The sequence below is a fragment of the Lutra lutra genome, chromosome 7 (genome assembly GCF_902655055.1).
Source record: "Lutra lutra chromosome 7, mLutLut1.2, whole genome shotgun sequence".
Taxonomy (NCBI): Eukaryota; Metazoa; Chordata; class Mammalia; order Carnivora; family Mustelidae; genus Lutra; species Lutra lutra.
The window spans coordinates 144,034,962-144,051,041 of record NC_062284.1 but is presented as its reverse complement, the minus strand read 5'-3'; the positions used below and the strand labels follow the sequence as shown (position 1 = coordinate 144,051,041).

At 54.9% G+C, this 16,080-nt stretch overlaps 1 protein-coding gene across 8 annotated transcripts in view; it reads right to left on the bottom strand.

Moving 5' to 3' along the window:
- Positions 1-16,080, bottom strand: part of PPP2R5C (protein phosphatase 2 regulatory subunit B'gamma) — a 123,689-nt gene that overhangs the window by 6,719 nt on the left and 100,890 nt on the right. For 6 of the 8 annotated variants that reach the window (XM_047737653.1, XM_047737654.1, XM_047737655.1 and 3 more), the window contains 6 exons: positions 15,035-15,088; positions 9,868-10,038; positions 8,705-8,832; positions 7,228-7,329; positions 5,741-5,813; positions 1,759-1,875 (listed from right to left, as the gene is read on the bottom strand). In XM_047737653.1, coding sequence (XP_047593609.1) covers positions 1,759-1,875; positions 5,741-5,813; positions 7,228-7,329; positions 8,705-8,832; positions 9,868-10,038; positions 15,035-15,088 — 645 coding nt within the window. The remainder of the gene's footprint in view (positions 1-1,758; positions 1,876-5,740; positions 5,814-7,227; positions 7,330-8,704; positions 8,833-9,867; positions 10,039-15,034; positions 15,089-16,080) is intronic. The other 2 variants (XM_047737658.1, XM_047737660.1) reach the window with 1 other exon arrangement.

The following is a 16,080-nucleotide window of genomic DNA, read 5'->3' as shown; positions in this document are numbered from 1 at the left end:
TCTGACCTTCTCCCCGCTCATGCCCTCTCTCTCTCTTAATAATAAATAAATAAATAAAATCTTAATAAATAAATAATAAAATCTTTAAACAAAACAGAACAAAACACACGACACAACAAAAAACCCCTCTAATGTCCCAGATTCCGGGGCAGGGCTCCTGGTACGAGGGGTGCTGCTTGATATCTGTGTCTGTAAGCACTGGGCGAGCTCTCATGTCTTTAGTACACTTCAAGCCATAAAATCAAAATGGCAATTTAAAAAATGACCTCAAATTCCTCTTCCAGTTAAAAAAAAGTGAAGCAGAAAAATCAATGTCCCCATAGGGAGGACAGAGAAAAATGGGGATTTTTGAGTTTTTATTATATCTGTTCACTGCTAACAATTATGGACTCCAACTGAACTAAGTCAAAATAAGTCACTGACATCCACTAGGTGTTTACGGAGTTTCCCCACCGCATTTCTGGTGTTGAAGTGTTGATCTTCTGCTAAGGCTGGGAGCTGGCTGGGCAAGAAGGGGCATGCACGTGGTGGTCACTGCAGCCGCCTCTCTGGGCAGCCCTGTGCAAAACAACTCTGGACTGATGCCATCCGGTTGGGAAAAAAAACAAAACAAAACATGTTCCAAGTATGGAACTCCAAATTCCCTAGTAGCCACGTTAAAAAAGTAAAAAGCAATAGGTGAAATGAATTTTAACAGCGTTTCAAAATTTAACCCAATATATCCAAAATGTCATTTCAACATAAAGCAAGAGTAAAAAATTACGAATGAGATGCTTTTGCGTTTGCTTCTTCCTGTCGAGCCTGGGGGTTCCTGTGCTCTGGCCTGTCAGCGCAGCTCGGTACAGACGGCCACGCTGTGAGGGCTCAGCAGCCCCACGGGGCTCGTGGCCACGAGTCAGGACAGTGTGGTCTGGGCGGTGGCGGGCCTGTGCTCTCGCTGACACCCCGTCCCGTCTGATCAAGTGGGGAGTGAAATTTGCCCGAGTTAAAAACCTCTGCTCTAGCGAGTTGTGAACGACATGAGCATCGGTACTCCGCCTGTGTCCAGCCACCCGACCTCGGCCCCTTCGGAATCTTAGCGCTGGGTGTCGTCAGGGATTCTCAAGGTTCCAGAGTCAGGAAGGCCCCCGCCCCCCAGAGAAACACGGCCAGGACAGGCTCCTCACGCACAGGCGGGACACCTGCCCTCTTTGAAGCCCCCACTGTCTGCGTGTTCCCAGCTCGGTAATGCAGTCAGTCTCTGGATGGGTAGGGGTCTGCACACGTACCCCCACCGCCGTGGGGACAAACCACCTGAGCACAGGAGTCACCTCGACAAGGCCCCCAGCTCTGGCCCCTTCCCGCCAGGCAGTGCCGTTCTGCTGTCGGGGAGGGAGACGGGGCTTGGCCCCACCTGTGGCCGACCGAGGACATCCCTGGGCCAGAGCGCGAGCGGGAGGCTAACGGGGAAGACGGTGGAATGACGCCACTTCCCACTCTGCGAAGCCTTCGGCTTCACGCTCCAGAGACGGTCAGCGGCTGAGACCGTTACTGGGGGGAATGAAGACAAGACTCACATCTCAGGTGCAGCCTCGAGACTCAACGATTTCTAGTCGTTTGCTCCCTGAGGTGCAGACAAGGTACCTCCCGTGAGCTGACCCGGACCGGGGAGCCCGCCCAGAAGGCAGCGACGGAAAGCGCGTCCCTCGGGCCGGGCTCCAGTGCTCGGGCTCGGGCAAGCCCACCACGGGCGCCCCGGCTTCGCTCTGTGCGTGTTACCTGGCGAGCCTCTTCGTTCGCGGCCTTTCTCAGCATCTGCACATCTTCCAATAAAGGCCCGTCTGTCTCCATTGCAACCGGAATGGTCACGGCGCTCGCTTGGCTATACACTGTGTACTGCAATGCAAAGCGCGCAGTCACTCTCTGGGCGCGGGTCCCGGGCTGCAAGGCTCGCGTCCTGGCGGGGGCAAGTCTTCCCTCCGGTGCCCCCCCACCCTGGGCCCTCTCCTGCAGCCCGTGGGGTGGCCATTAAACCAGCCTGTGCCCGCGGGGCCTCGGAAACCAGCCCGCTTCTACTCTTCCAGGCCCAGTGGCACCGGGTGGGACTGGGACGTGGGCTACGGCCTCCCCTCCAAGGCTCCCCTGGTCCCTGGGGCCCGAGGGATGGTAGGCGGCACCCTCCGGGCAGCCTCACTCGGCGCCTGGGTGCACGCACTCCCCTGACCTGCTCTTCATGCCCACAGCCTCCCCTCCCCGCCCAGGCTGGCACCTGCCGACCTCACTCTCCTGCCCCACACTCTAACTCACTGGAGCTGTTATCCATCCGCCCCTTCGTCCACACGCCACGTGTCTCAGCCCTCTAGCCAAACTCCGTGACTCGCTTCTGCCCAACAGCTGGGCTACCCACTGGAAGCCCATGGCCGTGGAGCCTCGGCTTGGCCGGCTTCCTCCTTCCCATGCCACTGGGCGTCCAGGCACCTGCCACTCCCATCCACGCCGCCACGGCCACACACGCGAGAGTGCCTGGGTGCCGCCCCTTCTAGGCACCAGACGTGTTGCTGCCAGGAAGAACTTTCTGAAATCCAAGTCTGATTAGGCCACTTTGCTCTTTAGGACTCTAAGACCTGCAACTGTTCTCGGGGCTAAACACCCACATTTGTCCCCTCTCCAGCTGCTCCCAAGCACAGACCACACCCAGCCCCCCTCCTTCTTCGCCAACAGTCCACCTGTGCTCAACAACCCGGCTTCCGTCCTCTGCCCTCTCTGCCTTGAGAACCTCCCCTAGATCGACTGGGTGGCTGAGACTTCCCCTGTGAGGGGTTCAGCCCTCTTGCTGGGGACACCGTGACTGTGGCCACCCCAGTGTGGCTTTCTGTGTTCCAGGTGGAGGCAGGAAGCAGACCTCCTGTCTGCCTTCCTCTCCAGCATGTCCCCGTGTGTGTTACGATCTGCCCATCTGAATGCATTCTCTCTGCCTCCATCTGGCTCCCCTCATGGATCCCTGAGCCCCTCGGAGCGGTGTCCTGCTCTCATCTTTGTATCTCGGGAAGGTTCCACAATTCAGGACACCCAGCTGGGGCCCATCTGCCGAGGGAAGCGGCTGTCTCCTCGGTGCCGCGCCCCCAGGGGCTCCCAGAAGCACAACTAAGCGCAGGACTCGTCGTGCCCGTGCTGAGAGCGGCACGCGGCTAGTCCTCACTGGGGCTCAGGGCGAAAAGAAGAACGAACGAGAATGTTACAAAATGGTCCCAGCCAAGGGAGGGCCACAGAGCTGGCCCCGGCAGGAGAGGATTCCTACTAGGGATAAAACTGTCTGTCGAGGCTGGAGTCCACGGCAGGGTCAAGGAACACACACGTCGCCCAGAGACGCCCACCACTCAAGGGAAAGTGCCAACCGGGCCCCACGCCCCGAGTCCAAGGATGCACCCGAGGTTCACAGAAGCGCCTGTCTTCATGTCACACAATTCCGACCAAAGTCAGGGAGAAGCGAGCACTAAGCTGCTCCCTGGCCTCTTGGGAGGGCTAGGAAAACACATTCATGGGAGAAAGCCTCAGTATTCCATGACTTGAACAAATTAAACCACGCATGGAATTCAACAACTCCAGCGGAACTGCCACAACGGCCACGACAAACGCGACCGAAAATTTGGGAGGCTCCGCCGACTCCCCGAGCCTCGCAGGACAGACGGCGCATGTCCTATCTGAGCAGGGGAGCCTCGGGGAGACTTCCAGACACCGCTCAGGGGGCAGACTTGCAGAAGAAGCAATGAACTCATACCTCAAGAAGGCAGACCTGAGACAGGGAGCCAGGCTCGAAGACCCCACTGTTCCCATGACAGAAACAAGAAACACACGGTAGTCCACGCAGCTCTCTGCTTCCTGCGGTCGTTGTGACAAAGGGCACACAGTGACTGGAGCTTGGAAAAGATTTCCTCTCTCAAGTGAAGACCAAGTCCTGAGGCCTTGCTTCCAGCTCTGAGACATTACCAGCCCAGGAAGTGTTTTCCTTGGGGGACGTGGCGCCGGGGACTGCGCGTGCAGATGGGACTCACGGGGGGTGACTCACACGGGTTCAACAGGGAGACGGTCACCATGGCGCCTGGCAAGCACAGGCAGGGCCTGCCCGGGACGCCGCAGAGAGAGCAGCCCAGAGGAATAAAAACGTCGTGTAAGAGAAATTCAGGAGCAGCTCAGAAAAAGGGAGACGAGAACAGTGTCTATTTCAGAAGGGACACCTGTTACTGCACAGCAGCGAAAACCAGGCCACGCTGGTTACACAACCCACCAGCTCTTTCCCGTTTGTGGCAGGAAGGCTTCGTGCGGGTTTCCATGAGATCATTTCTATATCTCAGTAAGATAAACAGAAGTGGGCTCTCTGACTTGTGCATGGTTCACGCGTCTTAGGGTGTCGAGGTGACGGGCGCGGGGGGCGGGGTCCCGGCCGGCCCCCTGCACGCGGCTGTCAGGCAGGGCTGCCCGCCTCCACCTGCCCCAGATTCCCGCTTTTCCTGTGTCTTAAAAACAAATGTCAGTATTTTAACCACACACTCTGTTCCTTACAGCAGATGCCCGGAGCGGTGTGCCTGCACGGGTCACCTCACAACAGCGTTTCCGTGAAGAGCACAGAACGGAGGCTATAAAAGGGACGCTGCTGGGTTGTTCTACGTGGGGACTGGGACCTCACTTAAGAAAGTCATTCCAGTTTCCGAAGGCTTAAGTCTCCTGAATGTGGTTTTCTTGAGGGAAGTACAAGCGAGACGTCACACAGATCAAACACATACGTTTAATAAACCTCTGTTCATGCACTGCTTTTCAGGTGATGTCAGACTGAAAAACCGGCAGCACGGACTTAGCGAATGACCTGTGCACACCTCTCACCCAGGAAAAGCGGACTGCTTGGAATTCAGCCCACCTGCACGAACCCTTTAGGGTTCTAAAGGGAGCTGAATGGTTCTCCTAAAGTACTGTCTCGTCTTTTCTGGGAGGCGGAGGACAGCCTGGGGACCGTGCCTGTGGTGGGGACATGCCCCTGTGATTTTCAGACTGGCCCCGAACCAGAAGGAGCACCTGCTGGACAGCACTGCAGTCCATTGGGACCAGTGGACATGACACCCAAGACCACACAGCTCAGAATCCCGCACGCCGGCCCACGGTGGGCACTCTGCAGGGCGCCGCTGCACCTGCTGGCAGCTCCATGGGACACACCACGTGCGCCTGCCTGCCAGAGCGCACTGCAGGCTTCTAGCTAGGTCAGGAGGAAGGGTTAGTGGCCGACATGATAGAAGTCAGGCAATTTTCAACAATTAAAGGCTCAGCCTCCAGGAACCTGGTTTTAGGAAAAAGGCCACCCAACTTTGTACTTCATCTATTTCAAATCTTTTTTTTCAAATGATTTTGATATTAAAAAGAAAGGACATAACACTTGAGTGACAGCGTCTATGACATTTGTGGGGAGAAAGCAAATTGCAATCTTGGCCCCCAAACAGAGGCTGTACCCTGGTTTCCTTTTTACCACAGTATGTTGGTAAGATTTAGATCTTGTTGAAAAAGCAGAGGGAAAAAAAATCAATTCTGTGGTAAAAGCCTTGTGAGGCAAAAATCAGTTACTTGTACAGAAGTCGAGAAGCACGTTTATCGCAGACATTCCCACATATAAGGCTGGTGAGACCGCCCCCCGCCCCTCGCGCGAGGACCCCACGTTCCCAGCTCATAAAAACATTCAGTAATACCCTGGAGGTTTTCACGTTACTCTTTTTAGTACCTGGGGGTTTGCTTTGGCTAGATTTTCTATTTTAACCCACGCTTCTTCTCGTTCCTTCATTTTTAGCTTCTCTCTGAAAAACAGCAAAATGTCATTGGTATTACAGACAGGGATCACGTGCACGTGAAGGCGAGAGGCGACGCTGGCATGACCAGCAGCGGTCACCTACTCTCCTCTGTCACTTCTGGTCTTACTCCCCCAGCTTCACCGTGGGGAGCACCGCGGGACGGGACGCGGCACACGCGACGCGGAAAACAAGCCAGACTCAGAGGCAGAGACTGAGCGAGTGAGCAGGCCGCAGGGAGAACACGCTGGAGACCGTGGGCCCCCAGGACACGCGTACAAGCCCCGCAGGCCTGCACCATCCTGCTCTCGCTGCTTGCTCGGGGGAACCTAGAGAACTCTGAAGACAAGCTTATGGGGCCGTGGAAAGCGAGATCGTTCCACAGCATACGGGAACCGAGGCTAAAGACTGACGTCCCGACAAGGACGGGTTTAAAAAGGAACCATATTCGGACCCAGTTCTCGTCCACTCCCACTGCCAGAGGCCCACAACCTTCTGTAAATCCCTTCACCTTGACCCAACATTTTTTTTTCTTCTTTTTAATCTGGAGAATGTGCTGCGTGATCTTTAAGATTTCCTTTTCAGAAAGCTGAGAGACTCACCGCGTGAAAGGTGGAAGGCACGGGTGAACCCTGTGCTCGGCTCCGAGTGAGTCCGGGCCACAAAGCTGGAGGCCGGGAGGCTCCATGTGCACGAGCCCCTGCCTCCCTCCCGGCCCTGCAGACCACACCTCGCGCGGTGGGTCCCCCTCATGCCACATTTTTGTCGTAGGCACTGCTGTGCTGTCAGAACCTGCGACAGGGCCCGACCGACTGGACAGCATGGACGTGCCATCTGTGAAGTGTGTGCGGGACCGCTGGTTACGTGTATCCCGTAGCCTGAATTATACTCGTGCAAAGTGTATCTTCCTGAGCTAGCTTCAAGGGACAAGCAAACAAGAAAACCTGCCCAGAGCCCAGACCCGACGGTGACGTCCTCCTCTGAGTGAGAGCCGGGCGCGGGTTTCATGAAGGACGCCGGCCAGGCTTCGGACGAGGCCTGTGCCACACGGGCCTGCAAAACCGTGTCGGGATGAACATGCTTGCTCAGTCACGTAGACCTCAGGGGACAGAACTCAAATCTCGGCCTTATAGATCTGAAAAGCTCCTACGCCCCCAGCCCCTCCGTGCTCCTCGGCAAAGCTAAAGTCCGGGCTGCACGCACGTTTTTCAGAAGTGATTAAACTGGTGCTGTAACGGGGAGCACAGAGATATTCTCCGCCAACAAGTGAACGTAACAAGTGTTTGCGTTTCTGTTTCGAGGGTGACAGACCGATTTTGCTTTAAAGTGAGGAGCGTTTTAGGACCCACCCACCCAAGAGCTTTATTCAGGCCTGAGGAAGAGAAAACCCTCGAAAGAGTAGCTTTTGAAAGGAGCAACTTACTTCAGTTTCTCTGCTTTGAACTGCTGGGTACAGTCGTCGAACAGTTTCTGATTCATCTCCATGAAGAGTTTCAGCGCGTTGTAGATCAAGCCGTGTATTGTCCTGTAAGCAGACCCTGGTGTTTAGGCTCTGAACCCTCCAATTTTCTACCCACCTCCCTGCCCTCCTCGGCCACAGCCCTTTGCCCCCTGACCCTCCAGCTGCTGCTGCGGCCTTGTCACACGCCCCTGGGCTCTCTAACCGAAGCCCCGTCACTCTTCCAAGCAGCCCGTGGAGCGCTCTGGACCGGCCCCGGGGCCCCTCGCTTTCTGTCATGCCTGACAGCAGCCACCTTCCGTGGAAACGGAATAAAAAACACTGACAGTTGAAGAAACAGAACGTGTAGGGGAAAATAACGGAAACATTTCAGCATCAAGGACATGTCAGTTTCCTCTTCATCTTAATTAAGGGTAGGAAACTTTTTTAATAATGCCAAAACAGGGCTTTGGAAGACACAAAATAAAATGACCACGGAATGGCTTCACGAAGCTCAGCTTCCTGGCTCTGATGTCCAGGAGAAGGAGGAGGCACAGCTGCTTTGTGACCCAGTGGAGCCTGGAGAGGACGCCAGTCCCACCTGCCCTCAGAGCACGGCCAAACGGGCAGCGAGACGGGCAGCGGGGCGCGCTGTGGAGCCCAGGAAGCCCACGGCCCTGTGAGCAGACACAGAAAACCCCCCTCCCACCCGCGACCGCCCTCCTTGCTGCCAGGCCTGCCGCTGTTTCTGCTGCTGTAGGTTCATGGGGACTTCGTAGCGCACTTCATAACAAAACCCCACTTGTATCTGGAAACATTTAAATAACACCGCTCTCCGTGCAACAGGCAGCAGCCACCACTGCCTCTCGCATTGTACTAAATGCACACGGGGACGGCGGCTGAGCTTCAAGGCCTTTGCTCCCACCTGCTGAGCGTAATAAAAAATGAATGTGGCAGAGTAAAGGCTGCTGAAAGTTGATACAATGACGAGGTCTGTGGGGCCGTGCCAGGAGTGCCCCAGTGAACCCCAGAGCCGCGCGCTGATGCCTCTTATGGGTCCGGGACTTTCGGTACGTTGACTTCACCTGCATTCACCTTCACAACAAGGTGAAGGTCTCTGCAAAGTGCTTACGTGTGTCTCCTTTTTAAACCAGTATTTCAGACTTGGATTTCAATCCTAATTGAAGTTTCAGCGACATATAGGGAACTTTAAATGCCCCAGTGGACAGCCAGCTCTTTCCTGTTTTTCCTTTTAATTTTTAAAAAGATTTTATTTATTTATTAGAGAGAGAGAGAGAGAGCGCACAAGCGGGGGGAACGGCAGGCAGAGGGAGAGAGAGAAGCAGACTCCCCACCAAGCAGGGAGCCTGGTGCGGACCTCAATCCCAGGACCCTGGGACCATGACCTGAGCTGAGGGCAGACGCTTCACAGATGGAGTCCCCCGCCGCGCCCCCTTCTTACTTGTTCCAGTGGGTCTTGGAGTTGCGGTACAAGGAAGGAAACATGATGGGCAGGATCTTTGCTGCGTTGTCGCTAATTAGGCTCATGATGTACTCGTTGTTCCAGTAATACAGCGCTCGCTCTGCCACCTGCAAGACGGAGGGCACAACTGTGGTGACCGTGACGAGAAACACTCATTCAGCAGGACCCTTGCCACAACTGCGTGGGGAGGTGATGAATCACACCCATCAATCAGCGCCACAGACTTGGCACACTCGAGACCGTCATCCAAGAGACCGCTGCAAAAGGCAGACAGTTTCCTGCCCACCGAGAACACACTCACTCACTTCTCCACTCTTTCAAGGAACATCTAGGCTGCGCCCCAGGCTCTACATGGAGGACACGGGCCAAATGCTACCCTTCCACCCGCCTTCTGCCCACTCCCCTCCATCATGGGTCCGGGAAGAGCCAAGGCGTCAGAGTGCACAAGGTGAAGTGGGACTCCCGCCCTCGCAGAGCTTACGTTCCTACAGGGCAGACAGAGGATGGGAGAATTAATTCCCCAGAGGTGACAGGCCCCGGGGCAGACAGCAGCATGGAAGGCGTCAGGAGGAGGGCCGCCTTGCTCAGGGTGAGCTCACAACACGTTCCAGCACGTGCAAGGGAGGCAGACAGGCTGAACAAAGGTCCTGGGGATGACCTCAGAATGAGGCCACAAAGGCTGAATGAGGAACCCAGGAGGGGAGAGCGGCAGGTGACTGAGGCCTCCTCAAACAGGAACTGGCGGGTGAGGGGGGACAAAAGTCCGAACGTATACGTGTCAGAAACAAGTGCTTGTAGACGGGGAGTGTCAGGGCCAAACACTTTGTCCCCAAGTGTCCGTTGCTCGGCTGCAGGGAGCGAGGTGTGATGCCGTTGGGGCACACGGAACAGAAAGACAAAGACAGCTTCCCTGAGGAGCCTTTCCTAATTACTCTTAGCGAGAAGCAGGGGGTCAGTGATGCGGCCGAGATGCTCAAGTGTGTTTTACAGAGTCAGTGTCTTAGCATCCCACTTCGAAGTACGACTATACCGGCCATCTCCCTTCGCCCACATGACACGCACGGCATGGCCGCGACGCACCAAAGCCGGTCACCTCTGCCAATGTGGACTCCCATCGAGGCCACTCGGCCCGCCCTCCGTACCTGGAAGTGGGGGCTGGACACGCATTTGGCCAGCTGCCGGAAGAGCGGCTCCATGATCTTCACAAACTCCGATGGCTCGATCACGTCTAAGATCTCCTCTAATTCATTCAAGAACATGACTTCTTTTGGACTGTGAGTCTTTGGCCAGTATTTGAGAAGCGCCATCACCACCTGCCGGAGAAAACACACACGGTGTGACACCCGCCACCTCTGCTCCATGGACGCGACCCCCCCGAGCAGAGCCACAGAACCAGGCGACGCTTTCTTCTGTGGAGACAGAATGGCCGCACCATAACTCAGCACGTGGGCTTTTTATGATCAGAGAACCGGATCTCATCTGATTTACCTCAGAATCGCCACTTTAACACATGTGACCCGCTCCCTCTGCTTAACCCCACTGCAGTCAGTCCCTTCAGAAAAAAAGAAAATAAAAAATGAGCAGTCAGGAGGGTTTAGAGAGAAGAAGAACAAAGGAGAGACACGGGAAGTAGGAATCTGTGTATCTGTTTCCATGCAGGAGCGGTCAGCGGGGAGGCTGCTGGTCACAGGTACGCAAAATCTGTTTCTTTCTCAAACTGACCGTTCCTGGGTATTTCTGCACACTGTGCGCCAACACGGTGTTTCCGACTGTGCTAAGATGAGTCAGAACAGGAGATGTGGAATAAGTTGATCCTGTTGTAGCTCAGGCTGCGTGGGGCTGCAGGGGGATCTGAGGTCCCACTGCCCTCTGCGCATGTGGCCTGTGACCCTAGGCTGGTAACCACCTCGGGGGCTGCGAGGACCTTGCACCGAGGCGTGCTGGCCCATGGGGAGCACGGCAGCGTGGCCTCAGCGGGGATCCACCCGACAGCATCTGTGCCGCCGGCCCCCGAGAGGCCTGTTCAGCCGGTGGTGGCGACAGCTCCCTCACCTGCGGGGACCGGACCTTACCTTCCTTGCCCCGGTCGGCAGGGAGAAGGAGTTTCTGTGGGGCAACCTTTCTCTATCTCACTCCTATAGTTCCCAAATTTCCTATCACAACCATACCAGTAAAGATCGTCCCCCCAGAGTGTCAGATTCAACTCGGTGAGGGTGAGTAACATTTCTAGAGTGCAGCTGTCTTCACTTTGAAAGAGCACAAGGGCCCAGAACACGACCGCAGCCCATCACCACCATTTCAGGAACCAGTGTCCCAGCCCCTCACTAGCGTCGGGACCGCCACGAAAATCACGGCAAGTGCCAGCTCCTTCCGGCTGGCGGGTGGGTCTTCTCCACCGGCCCATCCTCCGCAACCCTGCAGACGGCACCTGACGGCTGGGCAGGCCAGCGGTGACATCCTGACTGTGGCTAAAACACGATGGGCCTTTCAACAGCAGCCATTCCGAACAACTCCGCTTAACGCTTTTGGCCTTCAGGCTCCAAGATGGTCTTTCATGATGTTACACTTTATGAAACTCCAACATTTATAAAAAAGACTGTGCTCCTCGTTTTGGAGTCTGATGTAAAACTTTACAAAATGATTATCTCTGAAGGGATTTCCTTAAAACATCTAGCGTTTAATGATTTTGGTCCTACTTTTTGCTCAAAACCGTTGGACATTTAGTTACCAGCTACTATTCCCCAGTGTGGGGACCACAATTAAGATTACAGCAGATGTCAGGGTGCCTGGGTGGCTCAGTCGGTTGAGCGGCTGCCTTGGGCTCAGGTCGGGATCCCGGGGTCCTGGGATCAAGCCCTGCATTGGGCTCCCTGCTCAGCGGAGAGCCTGCTTTTCCCTCTCCCTCTGCCTGCTGCTCTGCCTACTTGTGGTCTCTCTCCATCTTTCTAATAAATAATAAAATCTTTAAACAATCATTAAAAAAAAAAAGATTACAGCAGATGTCAGTCAGTTCCCAAACCCACTCTTCCTTGTCATTTGTCAAATGGTACTTTGTTAGGAAAAACACACTAGCGTGTGAGACGCAGAACACAATGGCATTAGCTATTCAATGTCTCTAGAAGAGGTTTTATTTCTGGAATCGGAGCCCCATGCCGGACCAACTTATCACACCATCTGGAGTGACCGATGCTCGATACCATGGTTTCAGAAGGCAGGAGCACTTCGTAAAAGAGGGGCCTGTGTGGTGAAGCTCATCGAGGCAAAAGCGTCCATCTGCTGCTGGGTGCAGGTCATGCACTGAGCTCTCCTTTGGAGACTCGACGGGGTGCTGCTCTCTGGACAGGGCTGGGGAGGGCATGCGAGCCCCTCCCCGACACACCAGGAAAAAGGGGGTTCCCACCAGATCCTGTAGCAGAAGTCAATTATCCTGAAGAAACAGGCAGACGACAACGTAACGTGATCTTACTTCCACCTGTGATCGGATGAGCTTGTATTGTTCGTACAACAGTAGCATATGTGCTCAAGAGGGTTTCTGAGCGCTACACACAGTTCACAAATAAAATATTAATTGCAGACCTTGAACGGGAGTGATGCAGGTCTTTTAAATGGATCGTACTTTAAACATTCTTGACCTTGGCCACACTGGCTTCAGGAGAGTCTTGGGTGCGGACCCTGAGACCCCCCTGTGGGTGCCGTGTCCTCCTCAGCACTGCCAAGTGGACGCACACCTTCACGAGACTTTATCCCGTTCATCTTCTTGTCGACAAGCTTTCAATGCTGAAAGAAGACGAGCAGCCTCTGTATTTCATAACATGGGAACTTCAAAGATAGGAGTTCCCTGAGGTGAGGGTCTGCACGGTTTTGATGTGCAGAAAACAAAGTCTGCTTTCTGTAGTTCACGGAGCACTAGTATGCAGTCTGTGCTGCAGGAGATCCGGGAACGGAGCGAATCTGGGTGGCAGTCCTGGGACTGGCTGTGCAGGGGCTTCTCCACGCCCGTGCCAACTCAGTCTAAGACAGAAGGACCCAGCGGAGGCCAGCGGCTGCCTCTCTCCTTCCGTCAGACAACTACGGCCAAGAGCTCCCGCTCCCGCCAACTGCTGTCAGCTTTCGCACTCGTCTCTGGGGAAGGAAGAACAGGGGCGTGCTGGGCAGGATTAGGACTTGGGCTGTGACAGACCTGGCCGGGGACCGGGGCACTACAGTGGGGGCCTGGCCTGCGGCGAACACGGCGCAGCGTCTGGTGAATTCTTCAGTCCCTGGAGCGTGTGAGAAATACACACAGAGAAAAATCAGGAAGTGCACGCTTTTTCTTTCCTTCCGTGTTTTTCCTTCCCTTATTTCTGAGGTAGAAAAGGCAGGGCGTGTGCCAGAATCTGTTTCTATACGTGTCTTCGGTAATGGTTCCAACCCGTTGGTGGGGAGCCACTGTCCAACACAGACACAGGCCCTGAGGATGTGGCCCCACTGGAGAAGAGACTTGATCACTGGGGCCACCTCAGCTGTCCTTCCCCACCAAGGCACGTCTTCCGTTTAGTCAAGGGGGATAAAAATAACCTGACCCTGAAAGGGAGAAAACACTCTGGGTTTGACACTGAAGTCTGGTAAGTTTGGTGCCTCTCCGTGGGGGCTTCCAGAATCTTGGAGGAGGCAGAGGTGTGCAGGATCCCGGGGCTGTGGTCGAGGGCTCTTCCGGAGTTGCCGGGTGACTCCGGGAGTCAGTGCATGGGGTTCAGAAGAAAGCAGAGATTGGGAGCCAGCGTGGCCCAGAAACAGAGAAACTGCATTTCTTGTGTGTTTCTACCGTAACACTCACAACGTCTTGGGACCACTGTGGAGGCAGCCACGGGGAGGGAGAATGCTGGAATGACATTTGCCTTTTCTATCCCAACGGTTAGCTTCAGAAAGAATACTCAAACGCTGCAGCTGACACTCCGTACTTCTCACTTTGTTACTCAATGGAAAGAAACTGCCTGGCGGATAAAACACGGGCGGTGGGTCTGAAGGGGTAGGTCCACACCAGGTGACCAACCAGTGCATGGAGATGCCCAACTTCTTCAGCCGGGAGGGACATGCCAATCAAAGAGCCCCCGAGAGACGCCACCACACGCTCACTAGATGGCCAGGATGAAAAAAAGGATGACCCCGAGTGCTGGCGAGGATGTGGAGGGCGCAGAGCCCGTGTAGCTGCTGGGGGGGGGGGGCGGCGGGCAGTGGAGTAGCTCCTCCCAGAGCTAAGCACAGGAACACTAGCTGACCCAGCACTGTCCCTTGAGCCGTACAACCGATAGGGCCGAGAGCGGGGACCTGCACAGACCCCTGGCACCCACGCTCACAGTGACCCCAGCGTCCGCTGGCAGGGGAGCGGACGAACAGAATTCAAGGGAGTCCATCCAGCCGCACCCGGGGACCGAGTTCGGACACAGGCAAGGCGGGTCTGAACCCTGACGACATCCTGCACGAGTCCACCCGCGCCCGGGAGAGGCCAACTCGTGGACACAGAAAGCAGGTGAGAGGCCACCAGGGGTGCGCAGGGGGGAAGCAGGAGTTGGCGTTCGGGGGGATCAGAGCTTCTGTCTGGGACGATAACCAAGTTCTGGGAACCGTGCTGACAGCTGGGCAGCACTGGGATGTAATTAATGCCCCATGCATGTGCAGTGAAAATGGCACATTGCATTTTATGCTACACGTACTTTATCATAAAGAAAATTAATAACGTAATATACCAAAGAGCCACTGAATTGGACATTTCAAATGGGTGAGACGTATGGTATATGGATTATAGCTCAATAAAGCGACCAAAAAAAGTGTATTCAAAGGCTTACACCGGCCCCCCACACTTTCCACTTGGCTAATCTAGGATATGACAGCCTTCGTTTTTAGACACGATAACAGGCCGAGAAATCTGGAAATCGACACGCTCAACAGCGGCCACCGGACACTTGTGATGTGGTGATCACGGAACAGCTACCCTCGGACCCAGGAGGAACACTGCCGCTCAGGGGTGCGCGATCCACATGCCAGCGCCTCCTGTTCGGAGGACTGTGGTCCAGCTCAGGGAAGAGGCAATCTGCTCACGTATGATCATCACCGCGGTAAAGGACCCTGTAATCCAAGTCGCCACACTCTGAACACACGACACGTGAAGGGAAGCAGTGTGTTTGTCAGCGTGACCGCAGGTGATGACGTGCTCCGAGCAGCTACTTGGCCAGTGGAGCCCACAGTGATAGGACATCTGGGGACACCCACAGGCCACATCACGGGTGCACCGGCGCCTGGACCAAGGTCCCAGCCAGAGAGCATACTTACTGGTTCAGTGAGGGTGCTGTCCTTTTCTAAAAACTGCACAACACAGTACGCCAGCTGCGAAGTACAGGAGAGGGGGCATTAGCATTTCCCTCCAAAACGGCAACGCTGCCCCCCACCCCCTTAGTATGGCCTCCCCCACCCCGGGGCGGGCAGACACTGGTGCTCTGAGGAGGACTCTCAGGGACAAGACACAGCAGAAAGCTAAAAAAATCAGCCAACAGTTTTTCAGACGAATATAAAATATTGACGAGTCAGCCTTGGTTTGACGGGGATTTTCCTCACCCTCTTCTTAGAGACTGTAATTAACAAGTAATCTAACAGCTGGAAAAAGACAAATTAAAATCTGGTTGTACCTTAAACCACTGAACTATTAAAATCTCTTCTGTAGAACAACAGGATAACAAACTGGCTGAAGTATAGTGACCATCACCCATTAACAGCAGAAGGGGGAAAAAACCCACCACGAAGTAAAATACTTCCCAGGAAGCTGACATGCCAAGATTCCCGTAAAGAATACACTTCCTGGGGTGCCTGGGTGGCTTAGTGGGTTAAGGCCTCTGCCTTTGGGTCATGATCCCAGGGTCCTGGGATTGAGCACCGTGCCGGGCTCTCTGTTCAGCAGGGAGCCTGCTTCCCCCTCTCTCTCTGCCTGCCTCTCTGCCTGCTTGTGATCTCTGTCAAATAAATAAATAAAATCTTAAAAAAAAAAAAAAAAAAAAAGAATACACTTCCTGTGACTGAGCCTGTGCCGACACACTGTGCCATCCAGCATGAGGGCCTGCAGGATGGGGGAGCCCGCTGGCTGCCAGGCTTGTCCCCGACCCTCCGCACCTGTCCATGCAGGGTTCATGAGGGCGAGAGCAAAGGAGGGACCACGTCTCGTGGGTAAGTGCAGCCGCCTAACCGGGTAGGAACCACTTAGGGACCAGGTGTTCAGGGTAACTGTCATCAGATTTCTGCAAACTACAGAAAGCCCACAGCTTTGTCACTGGCCACAGACAGAGGCTTCTTCTTGAAGGAGCCAGATTTAAAATCTGACAGAAAAA